General features: G+C 38.5%; 1 protein-coding gene across 4 annotated transcripts in view; it reads left to right on the top strand.

Moving 5' to 3' along the window:
• Window positions 1–21,210, top strand: part of FAM21 (Family with sequence similarity 21) — a 1,354,861-nt gene that overhangs the window by 1,247,040 nt on the left and 86,611 nt on the right. For all 4 annotated transcript variants that reach the window (XM_090388854.1, XM_090388862.1, XM_090388870.1 and 1 more), the window contains one exon: window positions 7,340–7,359. In XM_090388854.1, the coding sequence (XP_090244980.1) occupies window positions 7,340–7,359 (20 nt within the window). The remainder of the gene's footprint in view (window positions 1–7,339; window positions 7,360–21,210) is intronic.

Genomic DNA, 21,210 nt, shown 5'->3' on the forward strand with positions numbered 1-21,210 from the left:
TGATTACTGTATGTATTTTTCTTAAGATAGTCATAATATGCATAGCACAATTGTATGTATATTATTTACAAAAATATTGTGAAAAATCTGTATTTAATTTAATTTAATTTTACATTAAACGTTTAACAATTTTTCTTTATCTCTTGTGTATGTAATTGTATATTATTTACAAAAATATTGTTCAAAATCTGTATATATTTTAATTTAATTTTACATTAAACGTCTAACGATTTTTCTTTCTTTTTTTTTTTTCTCCCTCAGACTTCTTGTTAGCAGACACTTCTCTCTAACGGACACATTTTCGTTCCCCATGGCTGTCCGTTAAAGGGAAGTTTCACTGTATATCTAAAAGTAGATTAAGATCCTACTTTATGTAATGGCAGAAGATTGATGATCTTGTAATGCCGCTGCCTCCCCCTTTCTTATTTCTCAGTGATTTTAATGGACATAACTCCTTGTGGGCTAGTGCTAGCAATAATGGAAGGGGACGAGTCATAGAGCATATGCTAAATGAGAATGACCTCTCCCTTCTAAATGTGGGAACAAACACTTTCTATGCATGGCTACCCATACATTTTCTGCCATTGATCCTTCTATCTGCTCCCCTTCTCTTCCCCTCACTTGCTTGGGAAGTGGAGGAGAACCCATATGGAAGATCACTTCCATGTGATAACCTGCTTACACAGTGGGAGACTGTGTCTTCCTTCCAGGTTACCACGGTGAAAGACTGATTGGAATGCCTTCCAACATCAGGTAAATTTTGACCTTAGGACACAGCCCTCTAACACATTTGTTCCTGTTGAGGGCAGATGACCCTCCTATGAGCGAGTCTTGTGACACCATTTTATCAATAAAGCATATTTTAATTGATTGCGTTAATCTTACCCATATTCGCAATATATATTTTGCCACTTTTACTCATCTGACTGGGCCTTATACACTCAGTCAAATTTTATCAGACAACAAGCATGTGTCAGCAGTTTTAAAGTTTTTACAAGCCATGTGTTATTAATATATACACATGTATTTAAATTAGATAATTTATTTTTAGACTTATACTAATTTTATATATATATATATATATATATATATAATTTGACTAGATAACCTTTTTAAAAGTTATCAGAATCTATTATTTCCGTGTTTTAACTTTTTCCTGGCGCAGTATAACCAGTCGTTTTTGTGTCCGTAAAATCATAATCAATCAACCCTTTAGCAGAGAGGAGGGAGTATCTGAAGGATCAATTTTAAGTGTTATGTTTTTTGCCGTCGAAGTGAACTCCATCACAGAACAACTTCCTCCAGCTGTAAACTGTGCCCTCTGTGTTGACGATTTTAGTATATTCTCTCACTCCGGCAACATGTTGATCATCTGAGTTCATAAGCAGTGAATAGCAGATTCAGGTTCTCCCCACAAAAGACCTTTTGCGTACATTTTTTTCCTCAAGCAAAATCTTCACCCTGAACCTGAACTGAGGCTTGTACAAAATGCTATTCCAGTAGTAGTTAAGACTAGATTTTTGTGGCTCTTATTGACAGAAAGTTGATCTTTCTACAACACATCCTTCAACTATATGCAAACTGCACAAGAGGCTTGAATATCCTATATGCGATTTCATCAGATTCTTCGTGGCACTGACCAAAGCAACTTGCTGCACCTCTATCGTGAACTCATGCGATCTAAGTTAGTTTATGGTTCCCAGGTATAATCTAAGTTAGTTTATGGTTCCCAGCCATCGGGCAATCCATATTGCCACTAGAGCATTTCTAACATCTCCTGTCCAGAGCCTCTATGTTAAAGCGAATGAGCTGTTTTTATCACTTCATAGGAAACAGTTTATCTACAGTATATGCTTTGAAACTGAAATCTGTTATTTCCTAACCTACCATTTAAGGTCAGGTTACAAAATATAACGAAAAATAAAGAAACCTTTTCTTTTTTTCGTAACCAAACCTAAATCAACAGTATAGTAAAAACACTCATGAACTTCAAAAATCTGCTTTTAATAATGAGAAAAAAATAATGAAGAACATAAAAACAAACAGAACGAAACTTTTATTAATTTAGTTTTCATCAAAAAATCAACCAACATTTTATTTTCCTTACCAATTTCTTCCATCTTTAAAAGATTCATCACTATCTGTTTACCATTCATTACAAACCTATTTGCACCGTTCTTTACTCATAAATACACATTATAATGCCAACAAATAACTACACAGTAGCTTGCCCTCTGTCCTGCCCACCACCAATCATTTCATCGTTTGCCACACCTACCTGTCAATCAATATATCCTTCTCGATTTCGGCTCCAGACCGATAACACCTACCATCTGTTTACTGAGCGAGCAGCGCTAGAGTCTGGTGTCGGGAAATTAATTTTCCGCATTAGTTATCTGACGTTTCTCGTCGTTCTCGTGTTGGCTTATTTTTCCTTAGCCCTCTGCTCTTTATCATTAGACAAAATGTGTAAGTAGGCACTTCTGTATAGTTACTTCAGTTTCATTTCTGCATTAGATGTTTGACAGTAATGAGTTTACTTTTTTTACAGGTGAAAAATCAGTTGGAAGAACAGTCCATTACAACTCTTAGCTGGCTAGGAAACAGCCCGGACCTAAATCCTATAGAGAACTGTTGGCATCGTGTGAAATCTTCAGTTGCCAGAAAGAAACCAAAGACCCTTCATGAACTTCAAGAAGCCATAAGTCGTGTTTGGAATCACAAACTATCAGTTGATTATCTTCAGAAATTGATCTTGTCAGTGTCTCGATGGTGTGCTGCTGTCATAAGGGCCAGAGGAAATTCAACTAAATATTAGTTTGCACCTGGTGAACTTATCATTTTGTTTTCCATTTAAAATGATAAACTGAAGCAAATTGAGGATTTCTGATAACACTTCAGCCCATATGATGCTATCGAGGCAGTGTTAGATGGGTCGGAAAACTGCTAGCTTGGGGGATACAAGGACTAATAGATTAACAGTAGCCACTGGTAGAGGTGAAAGTGATTCTTGCACTGCTTCTATTGGAATGAGCAGCAGCCTGGAAATCAAGATGCAGGATATTTCAGAGACTGCTGGGAGTCATTGCGGTACAAGTAAACATGTGGGTTGTGTTAGGGTAGCTAAGAATAGGAACAGGTGCATTTATACTTGTGTATACAGCAATGCTAGGAGTTTGGTAAATAAATTTGACGAATTTGAGGTATTGCTCAAAACATCAAAGACAGATATTGTTGGGATATCAGAGACGTGGTGTCACACAGATATAAGGAATGCATATCTGTGTGACACCACGTCTGGAATTAGGGGAGTACAATGTGTACAGGAGGGATAGACAGGATAGGAAAGGAGGAGGGGTTATGCTATTAGTTAAGAAACACATAAAATCCAAGGAAGTGAAACCAGTCGACATTGTTGGACAGTTCAGTGTCGAGTCAGTTTGGTGTGACATAAGCATTGGGAGATAAATTGAGAGTAGGAGTGTGTTATAGGCCTAATGACTGATGAGTATAATAAGAAACTGTACAGGGAAATAGAGTGGGCCAGTAAATCAGAGAGTCTTATAATGGGGAATTTTAATTTCCCAGATATTGACTGAATTTGTGGGTTAATCACTCACACTAGCAAGGCTTTTGTAGATTTATTGGATGGTTGTTTTCTACATCAGCATGTTCGGGAGGCAACTAGAGAGAGTAATACTCTTGATTTGATTATCAGTAGTGATTCTTCATGCATTAAGAATCTGAAGATAAAAGAAACATTAGGTGGCAGTGATCACAGTGTGCTGAATTGGGATTTACTCAAAGCAGTAACTACCATCAGTGGTAAAAAGAAGGGTTTTTGCTTTTGTAATGGCGACTACAGTGGTCTGAGACAGTATTTAAATTCTATATTCTATACGGTGGGACCAACTGATGATGTTACCAACAGCAAATTTAAAATGGGAAGCATTCAAAGAATTTGTCTTGGAAGCTAATAGGGCTTTACATACCGACTAAGAAATATTGTTCAAGGTTTAGGCCTAAATGGATGTCAGATGAACTAATGAGACATATGGCAGAGAAGAAAAATACATGGGATACATATAAATTAATGGGTGACATGGAAGCCTATGATAGATATAAGCTAATCTGTAACCAAGTCACAAAGGAGATTAGGCAGGCAAATGCAGATTATGAGAAATCTTTGGCAGAGGATGCAAAGGAAAACAACAAAGAGTTCTTTATCTATGTAAACTCTAGAAGGAAAGGGATGAATCAGATTGGTCCACTTGATATTGATGGTTCAACTGTTGATGATCCTGCTCAGGTGGCTAACAAACAATGAGTATTTTGCATCTACATTCACACACGAGGAGTTATTCAGGGAGGGGAATGCCAGAGATGAGTTAAACTCTTGCACTGAGCTAGATAATGTTGTAATAACTGAGAAGAAAATGGAGGAGAAATTGTTGAAGATAAACATAAAAAAGGCACCCGGGGTGGATGGGATGTATCCATTTATATTAAAGGAGGCAGCAAAGGAAGTAAGCAAACCCTTAACCATACTTATGAGAGCTTCTTTGGACTCAGGTTCAGGGGTACCCATGAACTGGTGATGTGCAAATGTGACCCCAGTTCAAAAAGGACGACACAAGTAATTATTGCAAAGGGCAACACAAGTAATTACAGATCTGTTAGTTTAACTTCTGTTCCAAGAAAATTAATGGACGCACTGGTTAAAGAAGCACTGCAGGATCATCTAGATAAGACTTCAGTTATAGCTCGGACACAGCATGGTTTTGTTAAGGAAAAGTCTTGCCTGACCAATTTGATTTTATACTGTGATGTGGTCACAAAGGAACTGGATGCAAGGAATAACTTTGATATCATATATTTGGGCTCTTAGAAAGGCTTTTTATACTGTTGCGCATGGAAGACTGCTGAACAAATTGGAGCAGTGTGGCATTGTAAGAAAATTGCTGCTATGGATAAAGGGATGGTTGAGTGGGAGAAGACAGAGTGGTAATCAATGGACACTGCTCATCATGGACTAATGTTATTAGTGGAGTTCCCCAGGGTTCAGTGTTTGGTCCATTGTTGTTTTCTGTAATTATAAATGATATTGATGATGGTATATCATTCTTAATATCCAAGTTTTCAGATGATACGAAGGTTGGCAGGGTTGTTAAGGACACTAATGACAGTACACTGCTGCAACACGATCTAGAAAAGTTGAGCAGATGGGCTGAGAGGTGGTATATGAAGTTTAACATTGACAAATGTAAAGTACTACATAATGGAAGCAGTAACCCCAGAGCAACGTATCAACTCTGTGGCACTACACTGACAGTGGTAGAGAACAAAAAGGACCTGGGGGTAATTGTGCAGGCAGATATGAAGTTTTCTGAGCAGTGCAGACATCTGCAAGAGTAGCTCATGGTGTCGTCAATGATATACAGGAATTTTTCTAGCAGGGATAAGGAGGTGATTATCCCCTTGTATAAGGCAATGGTCAGGCCACACGTTGAGTACTGTATACAGGTCTTGAGGCCTCATTTTAAGAAGGATGTAGAGCTGTTGGAACGAGTACGGAGAAGGGCAACAAGATTAGTGAATGGAACAAAGGTTGCTCTTACAAAGAAAGGCTTAAGTTTTGCAAATTACAGTGTCTCGAGACTTAGGCACATGCGTGGTGATCTGATTGAGGTGTATAAAGCCTTGAATGGTTTGAGCATGCTCAATGCTGATGGGATTCTTCCTCTTGCTCAGAATAATCACCTGAGAGGGCATAAATTCAAATTGTGGAAAGACAGATGTAGGATAGATGTGCGGAAGTTTGCCTTTAGCCAGCGGGTAGTTGGTTGGTGGAACAGATCTCCATCCTTTGTAGTGAAAGTTGATAGCCTAAATAAATTTAGGGCTGAGCTGGACAGGTATTTGGAACAAACGGAGGGGTGAAATGGGACTGTTTTTGTTTTTGGCTGATGCTGCATAAGCTTGCTTACTTGCATCATATGCCTCTTCTAATGCTAAAAATGCTAATAATTGTTGTGTTCACCAAAACTGTTGTTGCAAATGCTCATTTTGAAATATTTTGAGAGCACCTGTCAAATATTACTTAGCTTTGCCTTAACTGTTAATAAATATCTTTTATTTATATTTTTATTTGTGTGCTAGTCATTAGTGTAACGTACCATCTCGAAAAAGGGTTATAAATGTAAAATTCCTAGGTGATGCACTTTCTTTGAACACCAGTGTATGTCAGATTAATCCTGTCATCAAACTATGTCTGTGTAGGGATGATAAAGTGAAAGTTTTACTTGCTCAGCTCTGCATAGGACCTAGCATTCTGACACATTCCTTTCTGCAGGTGATGACCTTTCCATATGTAACGAGGGTTATCACTCTCTGCAGAAAATCTTTCTAACTGCATATTTTCAATGAATGTTCCAATTTTAATGGTTATAGTGGTTAAAATGGCTATCCACTTGGCAGGACCACAAAAGCAATGAATTGTTCCAGATTAAGAATGATCAGAAGCAGTGGCAGTCAAGCCTACAAAGGAATAGGATGGAAGAAGTCGTTAGATTGGGAAAACTTGCGAAACTCATTGCTGTTACTCACACGGATGATCCGCCAGTATTCAGCAACTGGTAAACCAAACTCACAATTAAACATCTTATCATCAATTACCCATTATACCTAAGAGAATGACAATTAAATTTCTCTTCTCATCTGTTCCTCTGATCAGCTAACATTACAGGAGATTCTGGGAGACCAATAATACATTAATGAACTTTTTTACTTTCCTGATAATGATAAACATCTTATCTTAATCCACCTCTTTAATAGACCACACTGCACCCATCTAATACTGACGGCAACTAAGGCTATAATACACTTATTAGTGTATAACTGCCTTAGTTGCTGTTTCACGAATATGCCAAATAACAACTCCCTTTTTTATCGGATCCTTTATAGAAAGCTTTTATAGAAATCCTTTTTAGAAAGCTTCTTCTTTTTTTGTTTTCATATCAATATCTTTAAAAATGTATTTATTTATTTTATTATTTTTTTTTATTTATTTATTTTTTATATTGTAATTATGTGTAGACTAATGGTTTTCAACTCAAAATATATCACAGACCAGAGAACACTACACAATTCTAATGCACTAACGTCATGCTTAGAGTTTAGTGAACCAGCTAAACTCTTCCACAGATTCGTCCATAAGCTGAGTTTAGAAAAACTGATGTAATCTGTTTATTTGAATTGAAAGGAGAGCAAAGATAGATGCACAGTTTGTTTTATTAAAATTTGAAGTGGTGCTGAATTTTTTTTTTTTTTTTTTTTGCAGATGCAGAAAAGCCTAAACAGGTAAAATCAGATGTATTTTATTGTTTAATTTTATTTATTGCATTACTAACAATATAATGTTAATCTTATTTACTTGATTTTTTTTGTTTTTAAAATGCTTAACTCCTTAAAATAACTGATAGCTCTTCCAAAACCATGTGCTTCTTTAATAATTGAATAAAAATTACTTTTGTTAGTTCATTTGCTAAAAATAATACTCATTTTAAAGTTTTTTTGCTGTATTAGATTGTAATATTTGTTTTATTTAACAATGTTGAGTTGATGCTTTCTATATTCTCATATTGTTCCAGGTTTGGGTTAAGTCATAAATTGCAGCTTAATTTGATTAATTTCTGTAATATTGTAAATGTACTTTTGTAGATATTTTATGTAATATTTTCGAAATTAAAATTTCTTACCTTCCTAAAGTTAATTCTTGTAAGACATTTTCTTTTTGTATGTTTAAATTCGTAAGTTTCAATAGCAGCTTAATTTTTATATGCTTAACATCTAATAGTTTTTTATGTTAAATTCTTACCTTAATAATGGTTGCTTCAAGGTACACATTGAATACTTCATTCATAAATGTTCATGACTCAGATGGGAATGGTCATGGGTGATTACCCTGTGTCTTCAGTGTCACCTCTTGTACAGTCCCCCTTCAATGCTGTTGCTATTACAGATTAGCATTACTAGTATCCAACATGCACAGCCTACGTTCCGCGATAATATAAATAAATAAATAAATTTCTGTTTATTCTCGTTACAGCTGACACCAGAAGAGTTTACATATTTGTTGTGACTACATCATACTGCAAATTAATTACTGAGGGCAGTCAAACAGATTTTTGCACCACACTTCACAATATCTATGCATGTTTCATGGCAGCATATAGGCTCATCATAGGAATGCAACATGTTTGCCATGCTCTGCAACCTGTGGAAACTCAGAAAGAGAGATTTTGGTGGATGAGGTGACCCAAGTTCAAGAAACCACTGTGGTCTCACCTTGACAGGATCGGTGGTCCTTTGATGGTTCACCCAGGCTCAATCAGTTAGTGAGTTCATCTACAAGAAGTTCAACCATTTGAATGCAATGCCCTTGCCCTCATGGTCTGAGGGACAGTATTCTGGTTGGCAGTGGTGCAGGCGTGGTGTGTCAATCCTGAGTGCATTTATCATTTTTTTGGTGAATTAGTCAGTTTGGACTCTGTGATGGGTGAGATAAATATAAATCCTTATAATTTGAACTTCTTCTGAGACCCCCGCCACATCAGGTCACTTCCAGAAAATAATGACACTAGTACAGACATCACTTCTGCAAAGAGGCCCAGAAATGAAACCCTATCAGGTCCAATGCTAGATTTCTGATAATTCACACAACTGGTAAGATGCCCATTGTTGTTATTTGGTTTTTAGGAGCATTAGCAACTAAGGCCATATTGCTCTGGGAATATGCGGTGGTCATTCCCCGACCTTTCCGCATCCTCCGTATTTGGTGGTGACGGGCTCGAATCCCAGTCTAATCAAGAAGCGTGTGCTACGCATTGCTGCTCCTTCCCACCTACGGAGGCACCAAGATGCCCATTGGGAAAATGTCACCCTTCTTTATTTATAAAGGTCTGAAAGAATTGGCAGGCTCTCATAAATCTGTAAAACACTTGCATCTTGGTGACATACTTGTTTGGAGCATGATCTCTGAATGGGATCTTCCTGAATTGTCTGAAGAGGAAAGCTATTCCCGAATCATGATGCAAAATCCGGAAAAATTATTATTATTAGCCATATGGTACAAGGAAGCCTGAGGCTTATGCTCCACCAGCCAAAAAAAAAAAAAAATTCCTGAGTTACCCGGAAAGAGAGGGAGAGAGAGAAGTAGAAAGGAATCACCAAGAAAGAGAAGAATGATGATATCCAGCTCAGGACCCTGGGTTTGCCAAGCCCATACTCACCAGAGTGAGCCCACGGGGTTGAAGGGGAAATACACATCACACCCTACATCAGTCCTAGAATATAATGGATGTGTTATTGCAGACCTAACTGCAATAATGCTCTTGGGGAGACTTTTGCCACCATCTCTTAAACATCCTCTTACTCTGAGTTCCTCAAAGACAAACATGAAAAGCAGCCTATTAATTTTGAATCCTTATAATTTGCTCTTCACTGTAGAAGAGTTAATCACAGCTCTTGCTGTTACCAGGAAAAGTGCTGCTGGACTAGATCTCATCCATTATGATATGATCAAACATCTCTCATTAAAATCCATGGACCAACTGCTCTTTCTATATAACGGAATATTTCTAGAAGTTTCCGGATTCCTGCCATATGGCAATCATGCTTGCCTTTCCTAAGCCAGGAAAAGATCCCATAGTGTCATAGAGCATATGCTCACTGACAATGACCTTTCCCTTCTAAACGTGGGAACTGGAACTTGCCGCCAAGAGGAAGAGAGCCATTGATTGGAGGACCTTGGAGATCTGGCCCACTTTTAGATAGAGAACTTCCTGGGCCAACCCCTAGAGCACCACCAGGTCTTTGTGTTGAGCTTAGAGGCCTTCCCTATGATTGTAATGCAAAACAGTATTAGGCAGTTTTTCTGTGGTTTTAGTATTGCACTTGATGGGATAAAATTTGTTGGCCAAAATCCCAAGAAACTACCTTCCTATTGCTCTGACTAGTTGTCTGTGCAAAATCCTTAGAGAGAGAATGGTCAATGCCCATGTTATATGGTATTTGGAGGTAAATGGAATTTACCTCCCAAAGGAATAGCTCGACTTTGGGCCATTTAATCAGTCTCGAAACATCCATTCGAGATACCTTCTTTTTTTTTTAAAACGAGAACACCTAGTGTCTGTGTTCTTCAATATGGGAAAAAGTGTATGACACAACCTGGAGATATGGAATTTTAAAATACCTTTATAGCAATGGCCTTAGAGGTCATCTCCCAGTTTCTATCAAAAACTTTTTATCCTATTGTTCCTTCCAAGTTCATGTGCAGTATGCCCTCTCTGTCTTTTAGCCAGCCAAGAGGAAGGAGTACCTTGAGGATCTATTTTAAGTGTTACGCTTTTTCCCATCAAAGTGAATTCCTTCACGGAACAACTTCCTCCAACTGTAAACTGTGTTCGGAACAACCTCTTTCAACTGTAAACTTCCTCTATATTGATGATTCTAGCATATTCCCTCAGTCTTTCAACATGAGGGTAATAAAAAGACAACTGTACCATGCCATTGACCACATAAGCTCATGGACAGTGAATAATGGCTTCAGGTTCTCCCCACAAAATACTTCGCGTACACTTATGTCTCAATCATAATCTTCACCCTGAACCTGAACTGAGACTAGGGCAAATTCCTTTGGTATTCGTGTCCAAGATGTACTCAGAGAACTTAACAAAATGCTGTTCCAGTAGTGCCTGAGACTAAATTCTTGGGGCTCATATTTGCTAGAAAATTGACCTTTCTACAGAACATCTCTGAACTATGTGCGAAGTGCATGAGAGACCTGAATATCCCATGTGCAATCTCATGTAACTCTTGGGGTGCTGACCGATTCACTTTATTGTGCCAATATCGTGCATTCTATATCTAAGGGATTCCAGGTATATTCATCTACTGGACGCAGCGTACTCTGATGGTTGGACCCCCATCCACTATCAGGCAATTCGTATTTCTATTGGAGCATTTTGAACATCTGCAGTCCAAAGTCTCTATGTCCAAGCATACGAGCCATCACTATCGCTTTGTAGGACACAGTTGTCTCTACAATATGCTTTCAAATTAAAATCCCTGCCACACCATCCCACATGGACATCCATTTTTGAGCCACAATGGGAAAATCTTAATAACATATGTCAGATTGCCAATCATTCCTTTTGTATTTTTGTCCATGAGGTATTCAGAGAGCTTAACATAGCCATGGACAATGTATTGGGGCAGGAGACCGCAGCACTGGGGATTACCCTACGATTGTCTACGACGGTGCCACGTGGTTCGGTCGAAATTCTGGAGGTCACAACCATAAATCAGGCAGCCAATTTCACCCTGGTATACTCAGACACCATCATGCAACTTCTCTATTAACAAGTGGGGAAAGACTATTTCTCTCTCTCTCTCTCTCTCTCTCTCTCTCTCTCTCTCTCTCTCTCTCTCACACAGTGTAACTTAGAAATTTTTTTTGACTGGTGCAGCATAAGCCTTAGGTTTCCTTGCACCATATGGCTAATACAGTGGATTCTGGTTATTTGGGCCACTGTTAATTGGGGCAACCGTTTATTTGGGGCAAATCTTAAAAAACAGAAACCAATCGAGAAAATAGTCAGGGTTTACTTCGCTTAATTGGGACAGCATGCTGTTTAATTGGGGCAGGAGACCGCAGCACTGGAGATTACCCTACGATTATCTCCGACGGTGCCACGTGGTTCGGTCAAAATTCTGGAGGTCGCAACCATAAAACAATAAAAATAATTAGCAGCCACCTGTTTATTGGGCTTTTCTGTTAGTGAAATCTATCATAAACGGACATCATCATCATCATCATCAGCCATTTTCAATCCACTGCAGGATGAAGGCCTCTCCAGCAACTTTCCAGTTCCTTCTGTTTTGAGCACTAGCCATCCATTTACTACTCAAAAACTCATGAATTTCATCTATCCATCTCCGCCTTTCCAGGTTTTCTTCTAGCTCCTCTTGGGTACCATTCTGTTATTTTCTTAGTCCATCTGTCATCATGTCTTCGAGCTATGTGTCCTGCCCAAGACCATTTTAGTTCTTTAGTTTTGATAAGAATGTCCTTTACTTGAATTTGCTGCCTAATCCATGTGTTTCTCTTCTTATCTAACAGTCTGATTCCCAATATAATTCGTTCCATTCTTCGCTGTGTAGTTCTTGGCTTCTCTTCCATTCTTTTGGTGAGTGCCCAAGTTTCACTTCCATAAGTCATGGTGGGAAGTATACATTGATTCATTATTTTACGTTTCAGACAAACTGGGATATTGCTCTTCAGTATGTGACTATATTTCCTGAATGCTACCCATCCAAAATTTATTCTTCTCTTGACTTCCAGCCATTTATCATTATTACAGCTAATAACTTGTCCCAGATAAGTATATGACTCCACCTTTTCAATTACTGCTCTTTCAATCATTATTTCCCTTTCCGTGGCATACTTGTTCATCATTACTTTTGTTTTAGCCATATTCATCTTTAGTCCAAAATCCTTACTAACTGTGCATAACTGATTAAGATTTTCCTCTAATTCTTTGGGATCGTGGCTTATGACCACAGTGTCATCTGCAAATCGTAAATGGTTTAGGTACTCTCCGTTCACATTGACTCCTTTCTGCGACCAGTCTAATCTTCTGAAAGCTTCCTCAAGGGCAGCAGTAAACAGCTTCGGAGATATTGTGTCTCCTTGTCGAACTCCTTTCTCGATTTTAAATTTGCTACTGTCTTTGTCTAGTCTAATAAAGGATGTAGCACTCTCATATATTTTCTTCAAAATCATAATATATGGAGTATCTATACCTTGTCTTTCCAGTGCCCCAAACATTGCCTTATACTGTATGGAGTCAAATGCCTTTTCATAATCCACAAATGCCAGGCATAATGGTGTTTTATATTCATTTGCTTTCTCCATTAGCTGTGATATTATGTGAAGGCGATCCATAGTTGAGAATCCTGTCCTAAAGCCAGCTTGCTCTTTCGGTTGATTCTCATCAAGTATTCTTTCTAATCTGTTAGTAATGACCCTTGTGAACAACTTGTAGATATGGGATAACAAGCTAATTGGTCTATAATTTCCAATTTCTGATTTATCTCCTTTCTTATGCAGCAAAACTATGATTGCATTATTCCACTGCTTAGGCATCACACCTTTTGTAATGCACTTTGTGAAGAGCCTTGCCAGTTTTTGTGTTATGTCTCTTCCTCCCAATTTTAACAACTCTATAGTAACTTCATCTTCCCCCGGGGCTTTCCGATTCTTCATTTTCTTCAATGCATGTTCTACCTCATCAGGAAGAATATCGGGTATGTCGTATGTGTTGCTACTTTGCAATCCATCTTCCCCACTGCTGGTATCATTCCCTCGCTCCTTGTATAATTCTCTATAGTAGTCTTCTGCTATTTGAATTATGCCTTCTCTGCTGTTTATAAGTACACCATCTCTATTCTTCAGTTTCAGTATCATTTGTCTTTCTGTATTACTGCTCATGGCTGCTGATTTAGATCCTTTGTTTTCCCTTAATGCTTGTTCTACTTTTCTTGTGTTAAATCTTCTTATGTCCTCTCTGAGTCTCTTTCTAATGGCTTTGCATAACTCAGTATACTCAATTTTCTCCCTGTCAGTGTTTTTCTTGCTCTTCATTTGTCGTCATTGGTTCATTATGACAAGTGTTTATTGACTAATTTTTTCTTCTTTGGATTTCTGTTTCCCTATAGGTTTCTTGGGCTTTATCACTTTCAGAAAGTTGTAATATTCCTCGTCGATATCTTGGTCCTGAGCAGTCTGCAGAAGCTCAAACTTGTTCTTCAGTTCCAGTACATACTGCTTTTTCTCCTCCTCTATTATTTCAAAGACCTTCGTATTATTTACTCGAGTCAATTTTTTCCTTTCCTACATCTATATCAAGTGTACATCTTACCATTCTGTGATCACTTCCAACATTTAATTTACCTTATTCAGGACGGTAACATCATTCACAATATATCTTCTGTTAGTGAGGATGAAGTCGATTTCATTAGTTGTTAATCCATTTGGACTCTTCCATGTCCACTTTCTGTTCACCCTTTTCTTGAAAAAAGTGTTCATTACTGACATTCCTCGAGATTCTGCAAATTCCACAAGTCTTTCACCTCTTTTATTTCTTTCACCAATTCCAAAATTTCTTATAGTTCCTCTTTCTGCGCTGTTTTGCCTTTTTCCAACCTTAGCATTGAAGTCCCCCATAATAATGGTGTAGTGGGTTTTCTGCTCATCTAGAAGACTCTCAATTTCAGTGTACATTTCTTCAACCTCTTCATCATCATGGCTCGATGTTGGTGCATAAATCATTATAATCTTTAGCTTGTACCTGAAATCTTGAGTATTAGTCTTGACACCCTTGGTGATGTACTTTTGAATTCTAAAATGTTGTTTTTAAAATCTTTATGGACCAGAAACCCAACTCCACCTTCACTCCTTTCACTGTTTCCATTGGTGTACAGCAGATTTCCACTTGATAAACTTATAAGTGATTCATTTCTTCTTCTTGTTTCAGCCAAACCGATGATATTCCAATTCACATTTTCTAATTCCTTTTCCAGCTCTAATATACGGACAGTAAACTCAATCTTACTGAATTTGCAATAATACCGACAGCTGGAATTCTGTGGGTTATTATGGTGAAATGTGTTTACACTTCCATGAAATCTTCAATCATATAAAAAAATTAATTTTCAGATCTTCTCTTCATTCCTATTTTTAAAGCTTTGTAACTTGTTACTCTGTTCTCACTTGCATGTATTGTGTTACTTGCAATTTGTGTGTGCCGTGTTCTTTGTTATTGATTGCTTATCTTTTTACTGTTTTAAATGTCAACTAGTTTGTATGTACATATTACAATATGTATTAATTATTCCGATTATCATGTATATTCTTTTGATTTTCAGATATCATTTAATTTTTTAATTGGTAAGGTAATAAAGGGTAAATTTGTGCTTAATATATCTTTGCTTTGCATAGGAGGAATATAACCTGTGGATTATATTCCTCCTATGTTCGCTAATTAGAATAGCTGTTTAATAGAATTAAAATTCAATTCACAGCGTGATTACAATGACTGGCACTTACTACACATCGTATAGTAAACGGTACTTTACTATGTTGAGTTCGTCGTAACGTGATTTGATTGTATGGTGAATATTTTTAACTATTTACGTGAAACTTCGGATAATTGGGGCAGCCGCTTAATCTGGCCAAAATGCACTAGTCTCGATGTGTCCCAAATAACTGGAATGGACTGTAATAAAATATTAATAACTCTATGCTGCCCACCAGGCCAGATACTCTGACTTATTGCCTGTCTTCATTGATGGCTCTAGGCCAGAGTTATCTGTCAGATCTGCTGCCATCTTCCCAAATAAAAATTACATCTGAGAGGATACCTGTCGAAGGCAGCACACATATTCTCAGCAGAGTTGCATGCAATTGATTTAGCTTGGGCCACATTAAAACCCACAATTACCAAAGGTGTATGGTATATACACCTTTGGTAATTGACTCTTAAAGAGACTCTTTAAGTGTACTACAAGCTTTATCAGGAATGAAATGTAATCCTCATCCATTCCTGACGCGGGTCTGGCAGATGTACAATTTCTTTTTGAATATTCTTTTGACTTCTGTTTCTGCTGGATCCCTAACCACACTGGGATAAAGAGTAATGAACTGGCCGATGCTGTCAGGTCGCTGCAACCCCAGAACAACCATAACCTGGTGGTCCACTATACAAACTACTGGCAAGTAATATGTAACAGATTGCTCTCCCAGTGACAGCAATCTTGGCATGGGTAGTAAGAAAGAAGCTCTATCAGATAAAGCCTCTAATTAAACTATGGCAGTTTAGTCTTCCGAGGAACCGCAGAAAGGAAGTTGTTCTTGCTTGTCTCTGCATAGGACACGGTATCTAACTCGTTCATTCCTGCTGAGGGCAGATGACTCTCCTACGTGTGAGCAATGTTTTAACTATTCAACATGTTTTATCCAACTGTCCATGATATAGATACCAGCATCTTTTATATTTTTCTGCTTTTAGTGATCTGACTGAGCCTTGTACACTGAGTCAGATTTTATCCGACAGTGACCATGTGTCAGCTGTTATAATTATTTAAAAATCATTAGACCTTTTTAGTTGTATTTAAGTGTCACCTTTTTATACCCCTCTTACATATGCTTATTGTTTATTTGGACATAGTGACCTAATTTCATTAGTTCACTGAATTCTTAACTGTTATAATTTATATAACCTGGTTTTGGCCTTAGTTACTAATGTGCCAAAAAACTCAAATAAACAACAAAAACCATTATCGTATCCACCATTCTGACAGCATTTTAACAGGTGCCTCCGTAGCCAGGTCGGAAGGAGCAGCAGTGCGTAGCACACACTTCTTGATTAGACCTGGGTTCGAGCCCGTCACCACCAAATACAGACGATGCGGAAAGATCAGGGAATGACCACCGCATATTCCCGGAGCAATATGGCCTTAGTTGCTAATGCTCCTAAAAACCAAAAAACAACAACAACAACAGCATTTTAACTACTGGTGGAATGAGGAATGCACAAAAGCAAAATAGGAAAAAAATTGTGTGGAATTTACTTTGACAATCCCCACCCACAGCTAATCTTATTAACTACAATAAGCTAAGGGCAAAAGCATGTCTCATTCAAAGACAAGCCAAAAAGGATTCATGGACTTGTTTTGCATCCACTGTAAATAAAAACACTCACTCAAGATTAATATGGAAGAAAATTAGGCAGCTTTCTGGCAAGTTTCCGACCATCCCTTCTCCAATTCTTTCCTGCAGTGGGCAAGAACACTGTGCTCCTCTCTGATATTGCAAATGTCTTTGGGCAAAACTTTTCCCCAAGTCTCAGCGGCATCAGCTTACTCTCCAGAATTCCATAAAGTTAAGATCATTTCCAAACGTGACCTATCAACTTTCGTACCTCTCTACTCCTTCCATATAACCACTCTTCAATATTCAGAACTTCAACAAGTTTTTAGAACAATGTGTAACAGTGCCGCAGGGCCAGATGGAATATATTATATCATGTTACAACACTTATATATAGGAATTTTGCTAACAGGGAGAAGGAGGTGATTGTCCCTCTGTATAAGGCAATGGTCAGGCCACGCCTTGAGTACTGCGTACAGGTCTGGAGGCCTCATTTTAGGAAGGATGTAGATTTACTTGAACGTGTACAGAGAAGGACAACAAGATTGGTGAGGGGAATGAAGGGATCCTCTTACCAAGAGAGGCTTAAGTTCTGCAAATTGCAGTGGCTGGAGACTAGGCACCTGCACAGTGATCTGATTGAGGTGTATAAGGCCTTGAATGGGTTCAGCACGCTGAATTCTGATGGGATCCTTCCACTTGTTCAGATTACGAACCTAGGGGGGCATAAATTCAAATTAAGAAAGGACAGATGTAGAATAGATGTGCGGAAATTTGCCTTTAGCCAGCGGGTAGTTAATTGCTGGAACAAACTTTCATCTGTCATTGTGGAAGTTGATAGGTTGAATAAATTTAAGGAGGAACTGGACAGGCATTTGGAGGGAATGGTGTGATTTTTTTTTTTTTTTTTTTTTGGCTGATGCTACATAAACTCATACACTTGCTTTCTTGCATCACATGCCACTACTACTACTACTACTTTGATGACACATTTACAACTGCTTCTGTTATTTTATAATCCATTCTTTCTGGAAAACATTTATCCTATATCTTGGCATCATGCCACAGTTCTGGCCTTATTGAAACCTGGTAAAGATCCCACCAGTCCTTATAGTTACAGACCCATTTCCCTCTCCAGTTGTCTTGGTAAAATTTTTGAAAAAAATGATCCACAGTTGACTTGTTTGACTTGTTTGGATAATTCAAAAACAACATCTAATGAATAATGGTTAGCATGGCTTTCACTAAAACAGGTTTATCTTAGATCTAATGATCAAGGCTTGGTCTGCAATTCACAATGGCCCCAGGTGCCAAGCAATTGTGACTGAGCAATTTCTCTATGCTTTCACTGCAATTTTCTAAAAGGTGAATTCTAGTTCTCTTTTACATTCCTCTCCTTAATAAATCCTTTTATTTAATGGCAATACCAAAAGTACTGATAGAGAGCAAGGAAGGAAAGTAACCCTCCTTTATTTGTCATATTTTATAGACCAAGGTATTTTCATGTCCCGGGCAGGAAGATTTTTCGGCGCCCCCTTTACTAAGGATATATATATATATATTTTTTTTTTTTTTTTCAAGATTTGTAAAATTTGGTGCCCCGTGTAAGGGCGCTGCTAGCCAGTTCCTGGCACTGCTCCTGCCTCCCTGTGGCAAGGCCAGTAACCTTGGCAAGAATGTTTGCTGATGCTATCGAGGCACTGTTAGGTGGGTCGGAAAACTGCTAGATTGGGGGGATACAAGGACTAATAGATTAACAGTAGCCACTGGCAGAGGAGAAAGTGATTCATGCACTGCTTCTATTGGAATGAGCAGCAGCCTGGAAAATAAGATGCAGGATATTACAGAGACTGCTGGGAATCATGGGGGTACAAGTAAACACATTGGTTGTGTTAGGGTGGCTAAGAGGAAGAGCAGGTGCATGTATACTTGCGTGTACACCAATGCTAGGAGTTTAGTAAATAAATTTGATGAATTTGAGTTATTGCTCAAAACATCAAAGGCAGATATTGTTGGGATTTCAGAGACGTGGTGTCACACAGATATAAGGAATGCAGAACTGGAATTTGGAGAGTACAATGTCTACAGGAAGGATAGGAAGGGAGGAGGGGTTATGCTATTAGTTAAGAAACACATAAAATCCAAGGAAGCGAAGCCAGTCGACATCGCTGGACAGTGCAGTGTCGAGTCAGTTTGGTGTGACATAAGCATTGGGAGATCAAAATTGAGAGTAGGAGTGTGCTATAGGCCTAATGACTCTGATGAGTATAATAAGAAACTGTACAGAGAAATAGAGTGGGCCAGTAAATCAGAGAGTCTTATAATGGGGGATTTTAATTTCCCAGATATTGACTGGGATTTGGGGGCTGGTCACTCACACACTAGCAAGGCTTTTGTGGATTTACTGGATGATTGTTTTCTACATCAACATGTTCGGGAGGCAACTAGAGGGAGTAATACTCTTGATTTGATTATCAGTAGTGATTCTTCATGCATTAAGAATCTGCAGATAAATGAACCACTAGGTGGCAGTATTCACAGTGTTCTGAAGTGGGAGTTACTCAAAGAGGTAACTACCATTAGGGGTAAAGGGAAGGGGTATTGCTTTCATAAAGGCGACTACGATGGACTGAGACAGTATTTAAATTCTATACAGTGGGATCAACTGATGATGTTACCAACAGCAAATTCAAAATGGGAAGCATTCAAAGAAGTTATCTTGGAAGCTACTAGGCTTTACATACCAACTAAGAAATATTGTTCAAGGTTTAGGCCAAAATGGATGTCAGATGAACTAATGAGGCATATGGCAGAGAAGAAAAATACATGGGATACATACAAATTAACACGTGACACAGAAGCCTATGATAGATACAAGTTGATCTGTAACCAAGTTACAAATGAGGTTAGGCAGGCGAAGGCAGATTACGAGAGATCCTTGGCAAGGGATGCGAAGAAAAACAGCAAAGAGTTCTTTACTTATGTAAACTCTAGAAGGAAGGGGATGAATCAGATTGGTCCACTTGATATTGATGGGTCAACTGTTGATGACCCTGCTCAGGTAGCTAACAAACTAAATGAATATTTTGCATCGACATTCACACATGAGGAGTTATTCAGCGAGGGGAATGCCAGAGGTGTATTCAACTCTAGCAGTAAGCTAGAGAATCTTGTAATAACTGAGAGTAAAGTGGAGGAGAAATTGTTGAAGATAAACACAAGAAAGGCACCCGGGGTGGATGGGCTCTATCCAGTTATATTAAAGGAGGCAGCAAAGGAAGTAAGCAAACCCTTAGCCATAATTATGAGAGCTTCCTTGGTCTCAGGGGAGGTACCCATGGACTGGAGATGTGCAAATGTGACCCCAATTCACAAGGGAGGATCAAAGGCTGACACAAGTAATTATAGACCTGTGAGTTTAACTTCTGTTCCCGGAAAATTAATGGAGGCACTGGTTAAAGAAGCACTGCAGGATCATCTAGACAAGACTTCAGTTATAGCTCGGACACAGCATGGTTTTGTTAAGGGGAAGTCTTGCCTGACCAATTTGATTGGATACTATGATGCAGTCACAAAAGAACCGGATGCAGGGAATAACTTTGATATAATATACTTGGATCTTAGAAAGGCTTTTGATACTGTTGCACATGGAAGACTGCTGCACAAATTGGAGCAGTGTGGCATTGGAGGCAAATTGCTACTATGGATAAAGGGGTGGTTGAGGGGGAGAAGACAGAGAGTGGTAATCAATGTACACTGCTCATCGTGGACTAATGTTATAAGTGGAGTCCCTCAGGGTTCAGTATTGGGTCCTTTATTGTTCTCTGTATTTATAAATGATATTGATGATGGTATATCAAGCTTAATGTCCAAGTTTGCAGATGATACGAAGGTTGGCAGGGTTGTCAAGGACACTACTGACACTATGTTGCTGCAACAGGATCTGGAAAGGTTGAGCAGATGGGCTGAGAGGTGGCAAATTAAGTTTAACATTGACAAATGTAAAGTACTACATATGGGAAACAGCAACCCCAGAGCAACGTATCAACTGTGTGATACTACACTGACAGTGGTAGAGAATGAAAGGGACCTGGGGGTGGTTGTGCAGGCAGATATGAAGTTCTCTGAGCAGTGCAGACGGGTTGCAAGAGTAGCTAATTGTGTATTGTCAATGATATATAGGAATTTTTCTAGCAGGGATAAGGAGGTGATTATTCCCTTGTATAAGGCAATGGTCAGGCCACACCTAGAGTATACAGGCCTGGAGGCCTCATTTCAAGAAGGATGTAGAGCTGCTGGAACGAGTACAGAGAAGAGCAACAAGATTAGTGAATGGAACAAAGGGGTGCTCTTATGAAGAAAGGCTTAAGTTTTGCGAATTACAGTGTCTGGAGACTAGACACCAGCGAGGTGATCTGATAGAGGTGTACAAAGCCTTG

Source organism: Mastigoproctus giganteus, chromosome 2 (genome assembly GCF_048544385.1).
Source record: "Mastigoproctus giganteus isolate SK-2022 chromosome 2, ASM4854438v1, whole genome shotgun sequence".
In the NCBI taxonomy this organism is placed as follows: Eukaryota; Metazoa; Arthropoda; class Arachnida; order Uropygi; family Thelyphonidae; genus Mastigoproctus; species Mastigoproctus giganteus.